Source organism: Vulpes vulpes, chromosome 14 (genome assembly GCF_048418805.1).
Source record: "Vulpes vulpes isolate BD-2025 chromosome 14, VulVul3, whole genome shotgun sequence".
Taxonomy (NCBI): Eukaryota; Metazoa; Chordata; class Mammalia; order Carnivora; family Canidae; genus Vulpes; species Vulpes vulpes.
In genome coordinates this window covers 21,337,498-21,356,024 of record NC_132793.1, presented here as the reverse complement: position 1 = coordinate 21,356,024, position 18,527 = coordinate 21,337,498, and the positions used below count along the sequence as shown (strand labels likewise).

The 18,527-nt window shown below is 40.0% G+C and overlaps 1 protein-coding gene across 3 annotated transcripts in view; it reads left to right on the top strand.

Annotated features, from left to right (window-relative positions):
* The window catches only part of CTNNBL1 (catenin beta like 1), a 163,285-nt gene that overhangs the window by 56,194 nt on the left and 88,564 nt on the right, over window positions 1-18,527 (top strand). For all 3 annotated transcript variants that reach the window (XM_026009709.2, XM_026009708.2, XM_072735880.1), the window contains 4 exons: window positions 5,725-5,818; window positions 8,512-8,603; window positions 17,697-17,769; window positions 18,005-18,063. In XM_026009709.2, coding sequence (XP_025865494.1) covers window positions 5,725-5,818; window positions 8,512-8,603; window positions 17,697-17,769; window positions 18,005-18,063 — 318 coding nt within the window. The remainder of the gene's footprint in view (window positions 1-5,724; window positions 5,819-8,511; window positions 8,604-17,696; window positions 17,770-18,004; window positions 18,064-18,527) is intronic.

The following is an 18,527-nucleotide window of genomic DNA, read 5'->3' as shown; positions in this document are numbered from 1 at the left end:
TGGTGGGGTTGGTGTGAATCACAATTGAGTGTTCCTAGACTCCTATATATTATTTACTTGTCTGTAGCCAGTCAGAAGCCATCAGTAAATAACAGAGAATAGAACTGGTGGATGGTCTTTCATTTGTTTTTTTTTTCTCCACCCTTGCACTGCGTTCAGTAGAAGTTTGATAAGTATTCTCATATTACAAGAGTTGAGTTGTCTTTGTAGTTTTAATTTGGGGCCAATATCGGAGGCTTGGAATTGCATGAGCAGAGGCTAGAGGGCACAGAGCAGAATTTATTGTGGTGTGCAGTTTGCAGTTATTGCCTTGGTCTTTTTCCCAGTTGGAAGTCCTAAGCAATAGACTAGCACATTTGTGGGGAGAGAGTGCTGTCCTGGCATTCTAGGGGATCTTTGGGGCTTAAAATTTGGTCCGTATCTACAGTTATTACTTAAGCAAAAGGTGAGTATTTGTGCTTTGTAACAAACTGATTTGATAGCCTGGAAAAATAGAGTCTTTTCTGAAGAGTAGTAAATGCAGGGGTATACTGCTTTAATGACACTTCTTTGGCATACCTCTCTAAAGAAGTCTTAGGACTTCTTGAGGGTTATGATTAGATTACAGTCATTTCTTACTTACTAGTCCCCAAATTTGCCATGTGTTTGGCAGCCCCATGCCTTTGCATAGACCTGCTTTCAGCATGGCAAGCCTTGCTTCTCCTAGACTACTTGCAATACTTCCACTCTTCTTTTAAAGCCTGACTTAAAGCTTGTCTCTTAGTGTTTTTTAAGCTCATCCCCCGACTGGAGTTTGTGTTCTTTTAGCACTTTATGTGTAATAGCACTTGTCACATTGGCTTAGAGACCATCTATTTATAAGTTAATCTTTCGTGAGATGTGATTCCCATCAAAGGAATGGCCAAATTATCATTTACCAACTGTGTGTCCTTGGGAAGGTTACCTAATCTCTCTGTACTCAGTTTCTTCTTCTGTAGAATGGGGGTACCAGTAGTGCCTATTGCATAACACTGAAGTGAGGAATAAATGAGATATTTAATAAATCTTTAGGACAGTGTCCAACACAGTATAAACACCAAGTAAATGTTGGCCATTATCTTCATAAGGGTGTTATTATGCCTGGGACATACTAAGTACTTAGTAAGTGTCAAGTTGAAACAGTTTGTATCATCTACCGTGTAGCAAGAGGTTTATGTTTGTTGAGTTCAACAAGCATTTTTTTTTTCATTTTCAAAAAATGTTCAAAAAACACTGAATAAATACTCAAAAAAATTTTTTGAAGAGAATGGACCAAAATAAGGCACGATAGATGTTTGATTTAAAAAAAAAGATGAAATAAGTAATGATACTGTGAGGCAGAATATTAAGAACAGTTGTGAGAGATGAAGCTTCTCTGGAAGTGGGGAAGAAGGAGCAAATCACTTGTGATGGGAAAGAATCAGGAAAGACTGCAGGTACTTTCTGTGGCCTCAAAGGGAACTTTAACAGGAGGATGCATGCAGGTGTCCCAGGAGAAGAGGTGGACTCTCTGAGGCTGAGCCATGACATTGGCCATGGTGGCTAGGAGCCACCATTTGGTAAAGAGTTTCACAAAGTGGCTTTGATATGGAGACCCAGGGGTTGCTCTCCATACCCATTCTTGCACTCAATTAACCCTACGTAAACATTCAACTTTGAGGTTCTGTGGTGGTTTGGCTTGGGTTAGTTGGCAATGCATTTGTGCTACTGAGGCACAGGCAATGCATAGGCTGAGCTTGGCAGGTTTGCGGTTGCCCTTAAAGGCATTTATTATGTAAATGTCTGGATCCTATCATTTTTATCCCTTCTCATTTCTTTTAATGTCTTCACCTTCATTTGTATTTGTCCCAAGCAAAATTCATTTGTTCGTTCATTCATTGAATGCTTATTGAGTGCTTTGTATGTTCCACATTCCAGGAATCGGGTATATAGTGGTGAGCAAGAGACAGAGTCTGCTTTTATGGAGCTCAAATTCTAGCGTAGGGAGAAGCAGTAAACAGATCAGAAACTAGTTAGTGATTCTCTGTTACATAAAGGATTAAAATACAGTGATGTGATGTATGGTGACTGGGAAGTCACATTAGATTTGACAGTCAGGGAAGGCCTGAGCTCAGCATGACAAGAGGAAACCAGCCATTCAGAATGACTGAGGGCAAGATGGGACAAGTGCAAAGGACCTAAGGCAGGAATGAGCTTGACAGATTCAAGGAACAGAAAAATTGTCTGAGCACAGACAGCTTGGGGGAGGGGAGAGAGCACGGCCAGGGCTAGGTTGCTCAGGATTTTGTAGGCCTTGGTAGGAAGGTGGAGTGGAATTGCCAGTATGAAGGAGAGTAACTGGAGTATCTTGAGCAAGGGAGTAGTAACATAGTCTGGCCTAACATTTTAGGAAGACTATTCTTGGCAGCTGTGTGGATAATGAATTGGAGGAGCAACAGGGGAAGCTAAAATATTTCTAGATAAATGACAGCAGGAATGAAGTTTTGCATTCTGACCATATTGCCGTATGTATCCTCAAAACTTACTGGGTGATCAAGATTCAGTGGATATGGAAAGTTTTTTCCTAGTTTTTCAAATATGAAATTTCCAGAACTCATAGCAGGTAGAAAATTTTACTCCACACTCTTTAAGAAAGGTTATTGGCAGTTTGTACAAGATAGAAAAAGAATCCTTCGAACCTTCTCATCTGTCCTTTTTAAAAGTTTCCTCCTTTTCTCTTTATTCTTCCCTGGTCAAGTGGAAAAGGATATCTGAACATGCCCTTGAACTTGGTCTCAGTAGGACCTGCCAGAATATTGTTTAGGAGACCTGCTAACAAGCTGAAGTATCCAGTGACTTACCAGAAGACATCAGGCTTCAGACAGTCATGATTTCCAAGGCCAGGGTTGCTCTGGCTGACGCTCTGGTCCCTGACCAGGATTTGTTTTGGTTTCAGGCTTAGCCACAGGTCCAAAACATTGGCATGAATGTGGTAGACCCAAGGGGCTAGGGGGTTAAGACAGAATGTTACTTTGTGCTCCTACTAGGTGATATCCAGAGCTATGCATAATACAAATATTTTCCCAAGAGTTTTCTGAGCTGAATGTATTTTGACTGCTTTGGCCCTCCTAAAATCAGATAAAATTGCATTTAACCCAGCTAAACATAAAGTTTCACATTTTGCAAGCTTGAAAAAGCTGTCTGTTAGAAGTTAGATTTCCGTGGCAAGGAAAAAGATATTCCTTCAGCCAAAGACCCATTCAGTTCTGGGATTCGAATGCATTGTGTACTGCCACTGTCCTCCCCCCACTACGCCCCCCACCATTTTCCAGACAGCAGAGATGAGAAACGTTAACTAAGAATCAAGGAAAGAGGGAAAAATAATGCAGATAAAGCAGTAATAAGCAATTGAAATGAGTGAGGCAGTTTGTAGAACCGACAAGCAGTGTGATACCCAGTGGATTTGCAGTGTCTGCTGCTTTAGGATTCAGGGAGATTATAAGTCAATCAGGGTGATTTAGGGAAAAACAAACTGTGACATGGTTCATATTTTCCCCCCAGATGTTTTTCTGTTTCCTCTCACATCCTCAAATTGTCCAATTAATTAAGGAAAACATTGCAGTGGATTTCTTCAGTGAAGCTTTTGCTGGCTGTGAGATTTGAGAGCTAGATTATGTATCTCCTTGGAATAAGAGGGGAAAACAGCTCATTCTTGTATTTATGGGCACCCTCAATTCTGGCATCAGTACCCTCTCAAATCTGCAGCTAGTGTCTTGCTTTGTTCTTCACACCATAAACGGCAGAGCCTAGAAATTACCTCATGTATGATTCAGGTTTGCATATTGGTCAATAATTTCAGTTTTTTCTCCTTGATAGCTGCTTCTTTTAAGTATCACCAATAAAGAATAAAGGGGTCTTATTTCAAGATCTGTCTCTCTTGCCATTGTTCTGTTCTCGGGCTCAGTTTGAATTGTGTTATAGGGTGTCTTATATGTAAGTGCTCCGGCAGTGTCAGTCGAATGAGATGTTTCCTTCTCTCTCCTTTGTTTTCGCCTCCCCAAAGTAACAGGATCTGATTGGAAAAAATAGGCGCTTAGAGCCAATCACTACTGCCACAACATTTGTGACTTTGGCCAAGCTAGTTAATCTCTCTGGACCTTTGTTTACTCATCTATAAAAGTTATGAGGATTACATGAGAGTAGATGGAACAGTTTTTATAAAAGACCTGATTGCATTTACACAAAGTAAGTGTTTTGTCAGTTTGTTTGAATTTAGCAAAATGACTGTCTGTCACGTACCGTACCCTTGTACTACCCTTGGAAAAGTATGCCAGGATGAACAAGGGTTTGGTGACTTCCTTCAAAGGACTGGAGTTTTTCTTGGTCTGTGGCAGATGCAAATAGTGAATGATCAGATGTCAGAAAGGGTCGAGAACTATTTTCAAACTCTCTAGTTAATGTTTAATCTAGACCCAGGGTAAGGCATGCCACATAATTTTATTTAATCTTTATAACTTATTCCCATTTCCTCAGTGAGGCAGTCAGAGAGGGTATACCACAGACACACAGCAGGTGTTATGTTCCTGTACAGGTTCTTGACTGGCTCCTGATGAGAAGTCATTACCAGGTGGATAATCACTGTAGTGTTTCCTTAGTTACCTTCCTAGGTTTGCATCAGGGTTACCCAAAGGGCAGTCTCCCTAAAGTACAAACTGTGCACAGAGGGAAGCGTGAAGTAATATAAGGGTTCTTTTACCAAAGAAGGAAGCTTGTTTTTTGCTTTTGCTGCCACTGCTCAGTAGCCATTTGGTCTTGGCTAAACCGTTAATCTCTGAATATCAGCTCTGTGATGTGGCTACTGAGAGTTTTCTATAAGGTTGTGTGAATCAAATTAAAGAAATTTAATTGCTGTTCTGTGCATTAAATGTAATACAAATGTCAGGCATTTTATTATGTTAATACTCTTCTCAAGAAGGAATTAGAAATTCATCAGAAGTAATAGTTTCATAATAGCTTAGTATAGAATGTTAGGAATGTTTTGAGTTTAACCCTAAATTTTGAGGTCTGTGTAAAGTATGGTGAGTAAACTTCCTAACTAAACATCTCTTGGTGCTGTGGTCTAGAACCATGCTTTTGACTGGAACAAACTTTTTTTTTTTTTTTAAAGATTTTTATTTATTTATTCATGAGAGAGAGAGAGAGAGAGAGGCAGAGACACAGGCAGAGGGAGAAGCAGGCTCCATGCAGGGAGCCCAACATCATGGGACTCGATCCCGGGTCTCCAGGATCAGGCCCTGGGCTAAAGGAGGCGCTAAACCTCTGAGCCACTCAGGCTCCCCTGGAACAAACTATTGACCTGATTTCAGATGGTGCTTTCCAGGGTGTTTGTTTCAGTACCACAGAGAAGTAGAAAGAGTGCTAAACTTGATTTCCAAAGGCCTGGGTTCAAGTGCTAGTGCTAGCACTCACTAACTTTGTAACCTTGAATTTTACTTTGTCTCCTTAAGCTTAGATTTACTCATCATAAATTAGGGATAATGAAGCCTGCCTTTTCTTTACCTTGGAGTCACTTCAAGACTCAAAGAGATAATGGGATGAGAGAACACACTGTAGAACCATGGGTGGTCAATTATTTTGTTCATGCAGGAGAGCAGAGTATGGGAATGGGAGCATTTGAGAGACTGTTTTGTGACATGTATCCCTCCTTTTGCTTCTCTGTTGCTGAAGGTGGATGGGCAAGTGGTGGCCCTGCTTGTGCAGAATCTGGAGCGCCTGGATGAATCTGTGAAAGAAGAGGCGGATGGTGTCCATAATACTCTAGGTGAGGGGCAGGGCGACCAGTGATCCTGAAACCGTCTTGTTTGTTTTGGGGCTTTGTGCTCATTTCTTTCTTCCTTCATAATAGAATCAACAGTAGTGGTATTTTCTTTCCTTCTGCTCCCAGACTGCTTTTCCAAAAATGAAGACCCTTGTGTAAATTTCATATAACTGCAGGTTTGGTTTGGTTTGGCTTGCAGTAATAAAATTGGAAGTCCATTAAGTAGATAACTTCCTGGACAAAAACACTTCTGTTAGCAGGCCTTTGCCTCCAAATGTTAGAGTCATGCCTATGCAGGGTGATTTTTTTTTTTTAAGCTTTAGAAAGTGTGTATTTTATAATTTTTAATCCCCCTATATTGGTTTTTCTTCCTTCTTTCCTTCAGTGGGACTACAAACTTTGGCACAGTGGAGTACCCTTATAAGATAGTTTATTTTAAAAAGAGTTAAGTGTTTCTTTGTCTTATGTGTAGTTTGCCATGTAACCAGAGTTGAAGTATTATTGTTAACTTGGGTGCACCTTCATCATATGTTAATTTAAGTGGATTTCTTTGCAGTATTTCCCTTCTTCCTCCTTGAATCTCCCAGGTCTTTTTCCTTGCAAAGTTGCCAAACCATTAGCCTATTTAAAATTATGCTTTTGGGTAGTCCTCTTTAACACTGGTCATTGTCTTATTAAAAACAAAAACAAAAACAAAAAAAAAACAAAGGTGACATATCTTAAACAGAGCTTGAGAAATGAATGAGGCCCAGCTGAAGCAGAAATTTTGATTAGATTAGATTTTCCTCTCAGCTCTTTTGTCTACCACAGATTTCTCTTGTTTTATACTCTCTTCTGTGAGCATTGTCATAAAGAAGAGGGAAGACATGGCACCAGGGGACTAAGAGAAGAGAGAACACAACAATCTGTAACTTTGGGGGTTGGCTTCAGTCTAGAGCTAGAATTTGGCATTACCATCTGTTAGCCTAATGCTGGATTTTGCTGAATAGAAACTTTATCAAAAGTCTTAACTGACTTAATAAAAAGGGCCTGGTATAATGAAAACAGCACCAGGCTGGCAGGCTTTAGAGATCTGTCTAGTTTCAAATTGGTCACCTACCATCAGCTCAGGAGGTTCATCCCTCTCTCGTTTATTGAATGCCTGCTATTTGTGAGGCCCTGTGCTGGATGCTGGGGTACAATAAAGATGAATTAAGCATGATCTTCCTAAGAAGCAGACTGATGGGAAAGTCTTAAACAGAAAGGAAAGATAATACAGAATGACAAATGGTATAATAGGAGTCAGTGGACAGCAGTATGGAAGTGAGGAAGGGTCTCTAAAGGTAGCTGATTGAGGCTGAACGTGAAGACAGGTGCGTTTTGACAGAGAAATGTGAGAAGGACCCTTGGATGGGAGAGAGTTACAATTGCAAAGCTGTTCATGGGCATGGGCTTGGGAAAAGAGTAGGTATGTATTGTGGCAGTAGGAGGTAGCAGTAGTGGAAGATGGGACCTGAGGCATGAGTTTGCCCAGATTGTGGAAGACAATCTTGTAAACCAAGGCAGGATGATTGGATTCAACTCTAAAGAGCAACAGGAAGCCATCTACAGTATAAGCAGAAGAATAAGGGCATAAGAGATTAAAATGAATGAGTTGATTTTGCTGGAAAATGTGAGAAAGTAACTTAGGGTGTTGTGGTGGTCCTCAGCTCTCAGGGGTCTCATTGCTACTCTGCTAACATGGATTTGTATTCCACTACCTGAGAGGGCTGCCCACTGAGTCTTTAACTTGCCACTGGCTGACACGGGCAGAGGAGTGAGGAAGAACCTAAGACATACGGTGATTTCTTTAGCTCTTTCTCCTTCAAAACTCAGACCTGATGTGTTCTGGGCATTGGCCTTAGAGAATTTGGAACTAACCCTATCTCCTTTATAATAGTAACATATCCTGGGATGGGGAGCTGAAGGGGCCCCAATGGAAATGAAAGCATAGGATGTGTTAGAATGGAACGATAGGGGTTTTTAAAAAAAAAGTTCCCTTTTTTAATATTGTGGTCATGTAATAACTTTTTTTCCTTTGGCCTCCTAAGTTTTAATTTTTCTATTAAGCAGCAATTTGGCCATTGTAGGATATAGCAGGACCAATTATATTTGCTTCCGAGTACCTGACAGTTACCCCTGCCAGCATGGCCTTTCCCCTCTGTGCACATTATTTTGTTCAATTAAGAAGATCATGCTTGCTTCTCTTGTAATATCCAGAGAAAGAGAACTGAAAATGAATGAATCAGAAAGGGAAGAGACTGAATTCACCATCCCCTGATTTTTTTCCCTAAGGCTTCATGCCCAGTCCCCTGTGTCTTTGGTTACAGGTCCCTGGGACTGCAGTACAGTGAGGACTAAGAAGGCCTTCCTAGGCAAATAGCCACCTTTCTGTGTGTTCTGCTCTAGTGTGGTTCCCTATTAGCACAGAACATCTATCACTTACTCCTTTTGTGAATTTCATCATTTTCAGTTATGAGTTTTACTTGCAATGTTACTTGAATTAAAAATAAACCATAGAATCTCCCTGGTTAATCTAATAATGACAATACAGCATCTGGCTAGGAGGAATACTGGAAGTCAGAGGAATATGGGGCGTGTCATGGGAAAGGAAGCAAGCTTGTTGCAGATGGAAACAAAATTGCCCTCCCAAATGACCTGCGCCTGTCTCCTTTCAGCTATTGTGGAAAACATGGCAGAGTTCCGACCTGAGATGTGTACTGAGGCTGCCCAGCAGGGTCTTCTGCAGTGGCTATTGAAGAGGCTGAAGGTCAGTTTGGCATTGTGGGACCCTAGCTCACATTGTTCTTTGCTCTGGGCCTGGCTAAAGCTGGGTCACTGGCACAGATGTTTGTCCTTTTTGCTTTGGGATCTAGTTTGGGAATCTTTCAGTATCTCTTGTCTCTTTCTTGCTTCTTCGTTTTTTTTGTTTTTGTTTTTGTTTTTTTAAAGAAGAGGCTTTAAAGTACCCTTTAGGGGCACCTGGATGCCTCAGGGGTTGCTCATCTGCCTTTGGCTCAGGTTGTGATCCCAGAGTCCTGGGATCCAGTCTCTCATCAGGCTCCCCGCAGGGAGTCTGCTTCTCCCTCTGCCTATGTCTCTGCCTCTCTGTTCTCTCATGAATAAATAAATAAAACCCTTTAAAAAAAAAAGTAGCCTTTAATATCTCTGAAAATATTATAAACATTTTTAAATACGAATTCATGTGGTACAGGTTTGTTTTATTTTATTTTTATTTTTTTAATTTATTTTTTATTTTTTTTTTTAATTTTTATTTATTTATGATAGTCACACAGAGAGAGGCAGAGGGAGAAGCAGGCTCCATGCACCAGGAGCCCAACGTGGGATTCAATCCTGGGTCTCCAGGATTGTGCCCTGGGCCAAAGGCAGGCGCTAAACCATTGCGCCACCCAGGGATCCCATGGTACAGAAGGTTTAAAACTGAAAGTAAAAGCTCCCCTCAGTAGATTCCTTCTAATTCCACCTGCCAGAGGCAGCCACTATTAGCAATATTTTACCTGTCCTTCAAGAAGTTTTCTGGGTATCTGGGAGTGTGTGTGTTTCACAAATAGAATTATATAGTATTTTATTTTGCAAGTTGGTTTTTTCACTGAACTAAGAGCTGCCTAATATTCTTTTTTTTTTTTTAAAGATTTTATTTATTTATTCATGAGAGACACAGAGAGAGAGGCAGAGACCTAGGCAGAGGGAGAAGCAGGCTCCCTGCGGGGAGCTTGATGTGGTACTCAATCCCAGGACCCTGGGATCACACCCTGAGCTGAAGGTAGCTGCTCAACCACTGAGCCACTCAAATGTCCCAGTACTCTGTTTTATGCACATATCAAAATTAATTTAACCATTCCCCTTTTTATAACACTTTTTCATTGTTGCATAATAATTTTTCACTGTTGTAAGAAGTACTACAGTGAATATTCATATACACATTTTTTCCTTGCATATTTCTGTTAGTTTTTCTGTAGGATAAACTCCTAGAAGTAGAATTGATAGATTGGAGGATACACACATTAATATTTTGGGGGAGTTGTCCTGCATAAAAGCTGCCCCACTGATTTCAGGGTATCTGTTTCCCCTAGCAACATCTGATACTATCAGATTTAAATTTTGTTAATCTGCTAAATGAAAACTGAGATTTTATTTTATTTTGGAATTTTAAAATCAGGGAAAGAATATTGGCTACCGCTTGTTTGTTAGCTACTCATCTCTTTTAATTTACTATTTATAGCCTTTGTTCATATTTATATTTCTTTTAGATTATTTATTCTCTTTTCTTCGTATAGATCTTTTGCTGTCTTTTTAACAATTAGTGCTGTCCCATAGAGTAAATGAGAAATGAGAGAGGCCAGAGCTTCTCCTAAAAGAGTAGTTTTAGGGGCACCTGGGTGGCTCAGTGGTTGAGCATCTGCCTTCGGCTCAGGTCGTGATCCTGGAATCGAGTTCCATATCGGGCTCCTCGTAGGGAGCCTGCTTCTCCCTCGGCCTATATCTCTGCCTCTCTCTGTGTCTCTCATGAATAAATAAATAAAAATCTTAAAAAAAAAAAAAAAAAAAGAGTAGTTTTAATCACAGGTGTGATGGGAGGCAGTTTGGGACTGCTTATATGCTACTGAATGGGTCCTCAGGCAAGCAAGTATCCCCAGTTTTTCTGTGAGAAGGAGGCATTTTACAGCTAGAAGTATTCACGGCCTTGCTATGCTTCACAGCCTTACAGAGATCCAGAAAGTCTGAGGTATGTCAGGTCAGATTACCCCCTACTGTCTGGCAGGGCTCAAGAAGAATGTTCTGCCTAAAATAGCATATGCCCCACAATTACTCTTCTTCTTGACAATTGAAGTCTTCTATGGTCCTCCTTATTTAACCATTTGTTCTCATGAAATCTATAACAGACTTCTACAGCTTGACTTGATATTCAGCTGATACTACCGTCAGTGGATATGGGCACATGTGCCTTACAGAGTATAAACTTAGTGCATAGTTCAGTAGATTACAACTCCTTTTCTCTCTCTCTCTCTCTCTCACACACACACACACACACACACACACACTCTCTCTCTCCTACCTTTTAGGGGAAAAAAATCAGGTCTGATTAATTCATGCATTGTCATCTTTGGAACTTCTTTTGACCTCCTCTCAAGGGTCTTGATGTCCTTTGGTTTTAGGACTAGACTTGTTTTCCTATGTAGTTCTCAGTTTCTTTCCTCAACATTCAACACGTTTTTATTCTCCAAAGCCTAAAACATTTTGGGAGTGAGGAGTGGAGGAGAAGAAAGTCCCAACACAGAATTGAGGGGACAGGATAGACGGCAGGGACCTGAGTTGTTGCTGGGGTGGCCATAGGTGAGAGCTCCAACCTTAAAATATACAAAACAATCCAATAGCTCTTGTCTCTGAAGTCAAGACCAATTTCTTTAAGTTCCTTGAGAGTTCCTTCATTTGCTTCAGGGATCCGTCATTAAACCAGGATGTTAGGCCGCCTCTGCCCTTCGAAAGGTGTTGAAACTTGCCAGTCTTTTTTTGAAACGGTAACAGGAAGGGAAATTGAGACCTTTGGGGGTTTTCCTTGGATTCCATTACCCTAATGAGAGTAATAAAGAGTCCCACTCAATAGTCTAGCAAGGCAGTGATTCTTGCCTTTTAGGCACAGTGTTAATGTAATCCTCAGGGCATAAATAGCCATGTTGCTCTCTCTAAAACAGTTTTTTGAGGTTTCGGGGTATCTAAACATTAAAATGTTATTAGGTTATTTTACTAGTAAGCAAATACCCTTAGAAAAATCCTGTCTGCCCAGAACATTAATGAGAATCCTGCTTAAGGGTGAAGCCAGCAAGAAGGTATGTTTTTAAAAATAATGCCTTTCACTTTTTTCTCATAATCTGGGAAAGTGCTTGTTATAATTTTCACTACCATAAACATACTGAATTTGAGTGCTGGATCTCTAAAAAATACAGATTTCCAGACACGTTGTCTCAGTCTCTGTCTTTGGTATATTTTAGAGAAGTTCCACCTATGATTCTAATGGACAGCCTTCACTAATACCCTCTGCTCTCTGGAGATGTGAACATTATTGTTACCCAGTTTAATTCCGCACTACTGGACTAGATTTAAAAACTCCCATTTTCAGTGTGCTATTCCCTGTTCAAGGACCTCCCTCTATACGATGCTGATGACCTCTGCCTCAGATCCTCTGCCTACTTTTAAAGTCCCCTTGTACTTGGCCTCATTTGACGTTCTCATGTCTCACTTTTTAAACGTTAGCCTTGCTACCTTTCAGACATCTTTTTTACCTACCCCCTGATCTGCAAAGGTCAGAATTATTTTGACCTCTGTATCTGTCTTTGTTCATTCCCCTCCCTCTACCAGGAATGAGTCCTGTCTTTCTTATATACTTCTCAGTTACACGCAGCCTTCATTAACCAGTTTAAGTCCCTACTCTTCCATGTAGCCACCATCAATTTTACAACTGAAAGGAAATTTATAACTTCTATCGCAGATTAAAAAAAAAATCAAGACCTATAGAGAGTAAATGCCTTGCCCAAATTCATACAGCTAATTAGAGAAGAGCTAGAATTAAATGCAAGACTCCAGACTTTCTTTGTACACTATTTCCATGGCACTACTTTGCTTCCAGCCCATACCACCCTCTATCTTGTCTGAATTTCAGCCATTTTACTTTTTTCCATCCTGGTTCTTTTGTGGGAGGCAGCAGATCTGGGTTCTGACCTGTACTATAACTGTGACATTTATCCTCATGAAGCATTTTTTTCTTTATCACCTGACAGACTTTTTTGGTATGCGTGCTTATTGTCTTTCTTTAAGTATCCTTCAACTCTTTAAAAGCAAGATCTGGGTCTCCATTACATTTGCATCTCCTCCCAATTGTTAAGTGTGGTTCCCGGCAACATGTTAAAAATGCAAAGTCTTGAACCTATGCCTTGACCCACTGACTCTGCCCATCTTGTGTGAGACTAGCAATCTGTTTTAACAAGCGCTCCATGTGACTTGGAAGCAGGTTAACATCAGAGAACCACCATCCTCGAATACTTAACATTTACGTTTCTTGTTAAACGTTACTGTTTAACTGATCATCCCATATTTATTCAGTTGTCTTTGAGTAATTCTTCAGTGAGTGGTACCTTGATGAGGCCTCTTTTTGCACTGGTAGCCTAGCAGTATATAGAGATACTCATGGATTTTTTTCATCCACTAAATGAAATTTCACTAATTTGTGCTAAGAGGATGAAACCCATTGCAGAGTATTGCATTAAATGGGTTAGCAAGTGAGCAGATAACAGGAGTATGAGACCATCACAGTTCATTTTTATGGGAAATACAAGCTTATTAGGATGTTGTGTACTATTGAAAATAACACCAAAACCCAAAGTTTTGTTTTTCCTTTTCTAAAAAACACAATTAAAAAGCCCTTTGTTTCCCAGTTAAATCACCATTTCTAAAACAGTTGCAACATTTAGCATATGAGCTAATGAATTGAGAATTGGCTACATTATACTACACGTACAACTGGTTGATGGGAAGTTCTTAGCCTCCTATGACCAGGAGCTGGGATTTTACAGGGCACAATCTGCTTCAGCAATTGTATAGAGCTCTAGATGTGTCTGAACCTGCCCCATGTGTTCCAGGTACCAGAGGTGAGCTGCAGAAATAACCTGCAGATTCTGGCTGCGGGTGGCAACATAATTGTTTTGTACTTTCCAAAAAAGCAGCAGTTCCCAAAGAGGTGAAGTTTAATTTTATTCAAGGCTAGTACATGCTGAGTACAAACCTATGCTTGACTCTATAATTACTCTGACAGCTGAAAGATTTAGGATCACCACGTTCTTGGATAGAAGAGAGCCCACAGAAGCTTCAAGTCCCGATGGGACTCATCGGTTAACTTTGCAAACTCCAATAGACTGTACCTACTAAATGAATTCTCCTTTCTCCTGATTTTCACTAAATAGCTTTTTTATATTTGGCAATTTGATATTTTGGAGGCTTGGAGGCCATCACCTCTGGCTGAGATTTAAATAGAAATAAAACTTCTTTGATGACTCTTTGTCTTTGGTTAAATGTTTAAGATTAGACTACTTCCTTCCCACCTGGCCCACAGTTTCCTTTATTTGTTTCCCACAAGATTAAAATTTTTGGTAGTCATTACCATCACCATAAGTTTTCCCCATCTGATTATGAGTGTCAATGCATTAGCTGTTGACTATATGGGAATTGCTATTCTAGATACTTCACATACATTATTTCTGATCCTCACAACCTTCCAAGTGGGTGCTGCTATCCTCCATTTACAGATGTGGGAAGAATTCCACACAGGGGAAGTGATTACCCCAACTCCATGTGAAATATGTGGCAGAGCCCGTGACAGTTTGGTCTGGGTATCTCGAAAGCCTCCCTCTCTTGCCCGGGTGCTTCCCAGCTGGTACCTCTTTCAGGCTCTGAAGCATTTTAGGGCTCAGTGTCTAATCATTTTAGGGCTCAGTGGGGGGTCTAATCATTTTGACTTTCTGATTAGATTTCCTCCTTCATACCAGTTTTTCGAAGGACCTATATTTTAATAGAAAAAGTGATGAAATAATGATTATTATGATTTTTAAAAATTTACTTTGGGCAAATTGTAAACTCCTTGAAGTATCACAGCAAAAACTGGAGATTTCCTGGGGGAATCAGGTATTCTCAATAGAGGAGAACTAGCTGTCGAGTGCCGATGATGTTGTATATTGGTTAATTTAATCCAACCACCCCAACGGGAAATTATTACTTATTTTTACTTAACATAAGAGAAATTGGGTGAAAGAGACAGAGTAATTTGGCCAAGATCATATAGCTGGTCACATTAGAGCTGAGATTCTAACCTGGATATTTCTGATTCCAGTCATGGTAGTACCTAATATGTGTTAGATACTTCCATGTTACCTTATTTAATTCTCATAGTAACTCTCCTGATGTTGTGTTATTATTTATTTTTTAATTTTTATTAGGTTGTTCTTTTATTATTTGCTTTTTACAGATAAGGAAACGAGACTGAGAAATATTTCTTGAGTCATAAATGGCCACTCTTAAGTTCATGGTGCCCTGGATGTCTTGGGAATTTTGTTTTTACAGTGCTCCTATGCCAGAAAGGACCTAACAATCATGTTTGTTTTAGGTCCAAGGAATTTAATGCATATTTATGTCCTAACAGTCTAGTAGCCATTTGAAAAAGTAATACACATGAATTAAAAGACAATACTTTTTTCTTTTATACTTAAATACCACAGTTACTTACTAATAGATATGTGTGCCTTTTGAGTACTGCACAACTAAAACCTTGAAATCCAGTTGAATACCATTACCCTCATTCCTTTTCTACATTGATTTTCACAGTTTCTTTTATTACAGCAACCACTAAAACCCAGCTTCACAAAGATAGGATGTCATCAAAAGAGTTTACCTGGAGCTAGTAGTTAATGCAGTGCTCAACAGATGTCAAATGTCACTGTGCTTTCTTTGGAAATTTTAAAATATCCTGCAGTGCCCTTGTCAATTGAGTTTCACACTTCAGGTACCTCGGCACACAGTTTGGAAACTACAGACTTTGTGTCCCATAGGTAGTACATGCTCATGAGTCAGACATAGGTGCATTGATCCTAGATTCATGTTCTATTTTTTTTTTAACGTAACCATATAATATTTTTAACAGTATTATTATTTTTTTTAAGATTTTTTTAAATTTATTTATTCATAGAGACACAGAGAGAGAGAGAGAGAGAGAGAGAGAGAGGGGCAGAGGCACAGGCAGAGGGAGAAGCAGGCACCATGCAGAGAGCCTGACCTGGGACTCCATCCAGGGTCTCCAGGATCGCACCCTAGGCTGCAGGCGGCGCTAAACTGCTGTGCCACCGGAGCTGCCCTTAATAGTATTTTTAAATGCCGTAACAACGGACAAGTTTCATGTCTTATTTACCTGTGTACTTTCATGTTTAGTTCTTTGTCTTGTGTATAGCAGATGCCCAATAAATACTCATTGAAAAAAAAAAAGAGAGAGAAAATCTCCCCTTTATCTTGGAGACAGGATTTATAAAATCAAATAAAGGACAAGAGACCTTGAAACCACAGACAGGCTTTGATGTCTTTTGGCTTCTTTTAGTTAAGTGTATCTTGTTTCTTTTTTTTTTTTTTTTTATGATAGTCACAGAGAGAGAGAGAGAGAGAGAGAGGCAGAGACACAGGCAGAGGGAGAAGCAGGCTCCATGCACCGGGAGCCTGATGTGGGATTGGATCCCGGGTCTTCAGGATCACGCCCTGGGCCAAAGGCAGGCGCTAAACCACTGTGCCACCCAGGGATCCCCGTGTATCTTGTTTCAAAAGAGAACACTTGTACTTAAAAACTGTATATAAGTAAAGTGGTGTGGCTTAAATAATTTAAAATTCCAATACTTGTGATTTAAATAATATGAGTAGATAATTTTATTAGCAAATACTTGAATGTGATAAGAGTTGCTCATCTCTAGGCTTACCACTTTTGAATTTTGATTTTTAAACAACTGCTTTCCTTAAAGTGGAACACACTATAGATTGCATTTAAACCCTGGCTGTTATACTGAATTTCTTGAAACAAGGCCTCAAGCTTGCCCAGGGAGCATACCTTGCAGTCAGTACACGTAAGACTTTGCATTAACAGATCTTTTAACCTAAGATGGTCAGCTTCCTGAAACTCTATGGGGTGCACTTAAGCTTGACGAGAAAGACGTGCATAGAAAACTGAAAAGTTGCTGGGCGTTGCTTCATTAGGGGCCACTCTTCCTTCTTGAGTACAAAATCAATGTCCAAACAGAACTGTGAATAGCACTAAGGTGACGGAGGTGTTAGCTGTAAGATGAACACTTCCCTGTCCTTTCCAGGGACAGAAATTATTTGTCATTTCAAAAACCTGGATAGGTAACAAGGCTGCTGCTGATTAACAGTTGTTGTCTACATGCCTGCATTTTAAGGATCAAGGGACAGTAAATAAAAACATATCAGTGAGATTTGCTCCTCTCTGTGCACCTTTATCCGAAGGTACCTTATTAATGGTGAGATATTTGAATCTCTCTGCTGAAGCAACGATGTGGACAGCCATAAAAGATGGTCTCTGCAATAGATATGTTCCCTCTGAAACACCAAGTAGCAGAGCATGCATCAGGGAAAGAATTGTGGGTAGTAATTTGGGTGTTAAAATATTAACACATTTCTGCATTTTTAATGTGGTTTCCTTTTTAAATAGTAGGCAGATTATGGCACATGAGCAGATAGGTTTATGATTTCAAATTAAATTTTAAGCATTAAAAAAAAAATCCAAAAGGAACTACTTTGTTATAAATACATTCAACTAATCTAAACAAGAACTTGCTTTCTTTTTACCTTCTCTGATCATCTGTCAGCTAATTTACAGCCTAATTTTATGATTGTAATATGTGAACAAAACTTCATAATGGATTTTAGTCTTACAATTTCAAAACTTTCAAGTATTCCACTAGTTCACATTTGAGTATATACTATGTGCTAGCTAGATAGCAGTCCCTGGGCTCAAAATGGGAAATCTGGGAAGGCTTCTCTGAGGAGGTGACTTTCATCCCTGGGCATTAGCAATGTGAGAGCCACTGTGTACATCTGCCATTGGTTTTACTGCGTAGTATTTGAGTCTGATCTCTTTGAGAGCAGAGGCAGACTTTTTTTTTTTTTCCCTTAACCTCCCTTTTTGCTTTCTAACTTCTGTTCTCTAACTCAGATCCTAGTTCTTATGAAAAATTGGTTTCTGGGGAAGTAAGCAAGGCCTGTTAACGTTTTTTTTTCCCTTATTTCTCCTATTTCCCCACAGGCAAAGATGCCTTTCGATGCCAACAAACTGTATTGTAGTGAAGTGCTGGCCATACTGCTCCAGGACAATGATGGTGAGGCTCCCTCTCGGTATTGATATTCTGTTAGGATAGGAGCCAGGCTTGTTTCAGATCATGACAGCAAGCTCTCTTGCCTTTGGCATCCCCTTGCTCTCCCTCTCGCTCTCTGTGCAGCTTTTGTACTCTGTCAAGCTGTATTGATTTTGTTTGCTGATGTATCAGTGTTAGACGGCTGTAAAATCTGACAGTTAGCTTCATTTTTTTCTTCCTCTTTTTTTTCCCCTTTTAGAAAACAGGGAATTGCTTGGGGAGCTGGATGGAATCGATGTGCTTCTTCAGCAGTTATCCGTGAGTAATTCTTATGCTTCCTGTCTGCCATGAAGATACATGGCCTGCTTTAAATGGGAGGTGGAGCTGGAAATTGTGGGAAGAAATAGGCCATGTGTTGCAAACCATATGGAGTATGTTGGCAGGTTTGAGGTTACAGTGGAGCTACATAGTTTACCTCCTTTTCTTAGTCATTTGCTCTCTATGGCCAGATATCACTGGCTATATCTGCTATGGATTTTCTCCATCTTCTGATATTTGTCAATTCAGGAGAGGTGTGCTTCCAGCTCAAGTGTATATTCTTGGGCCAAGAATACCAAATTATTTTCAGTTGACCCACTCCCAAGACTATTCACTTCCTTTCCTTTCAATCTGCCAGTAAAATGGATTCTATTCATTTAGAATCCAGATAAGCTCAAGGAGTACAAGTTCCAATGCAGTGGGATAGAGGTCACAGAGGAGGACAGGGAAGGATGTGGTTCTAG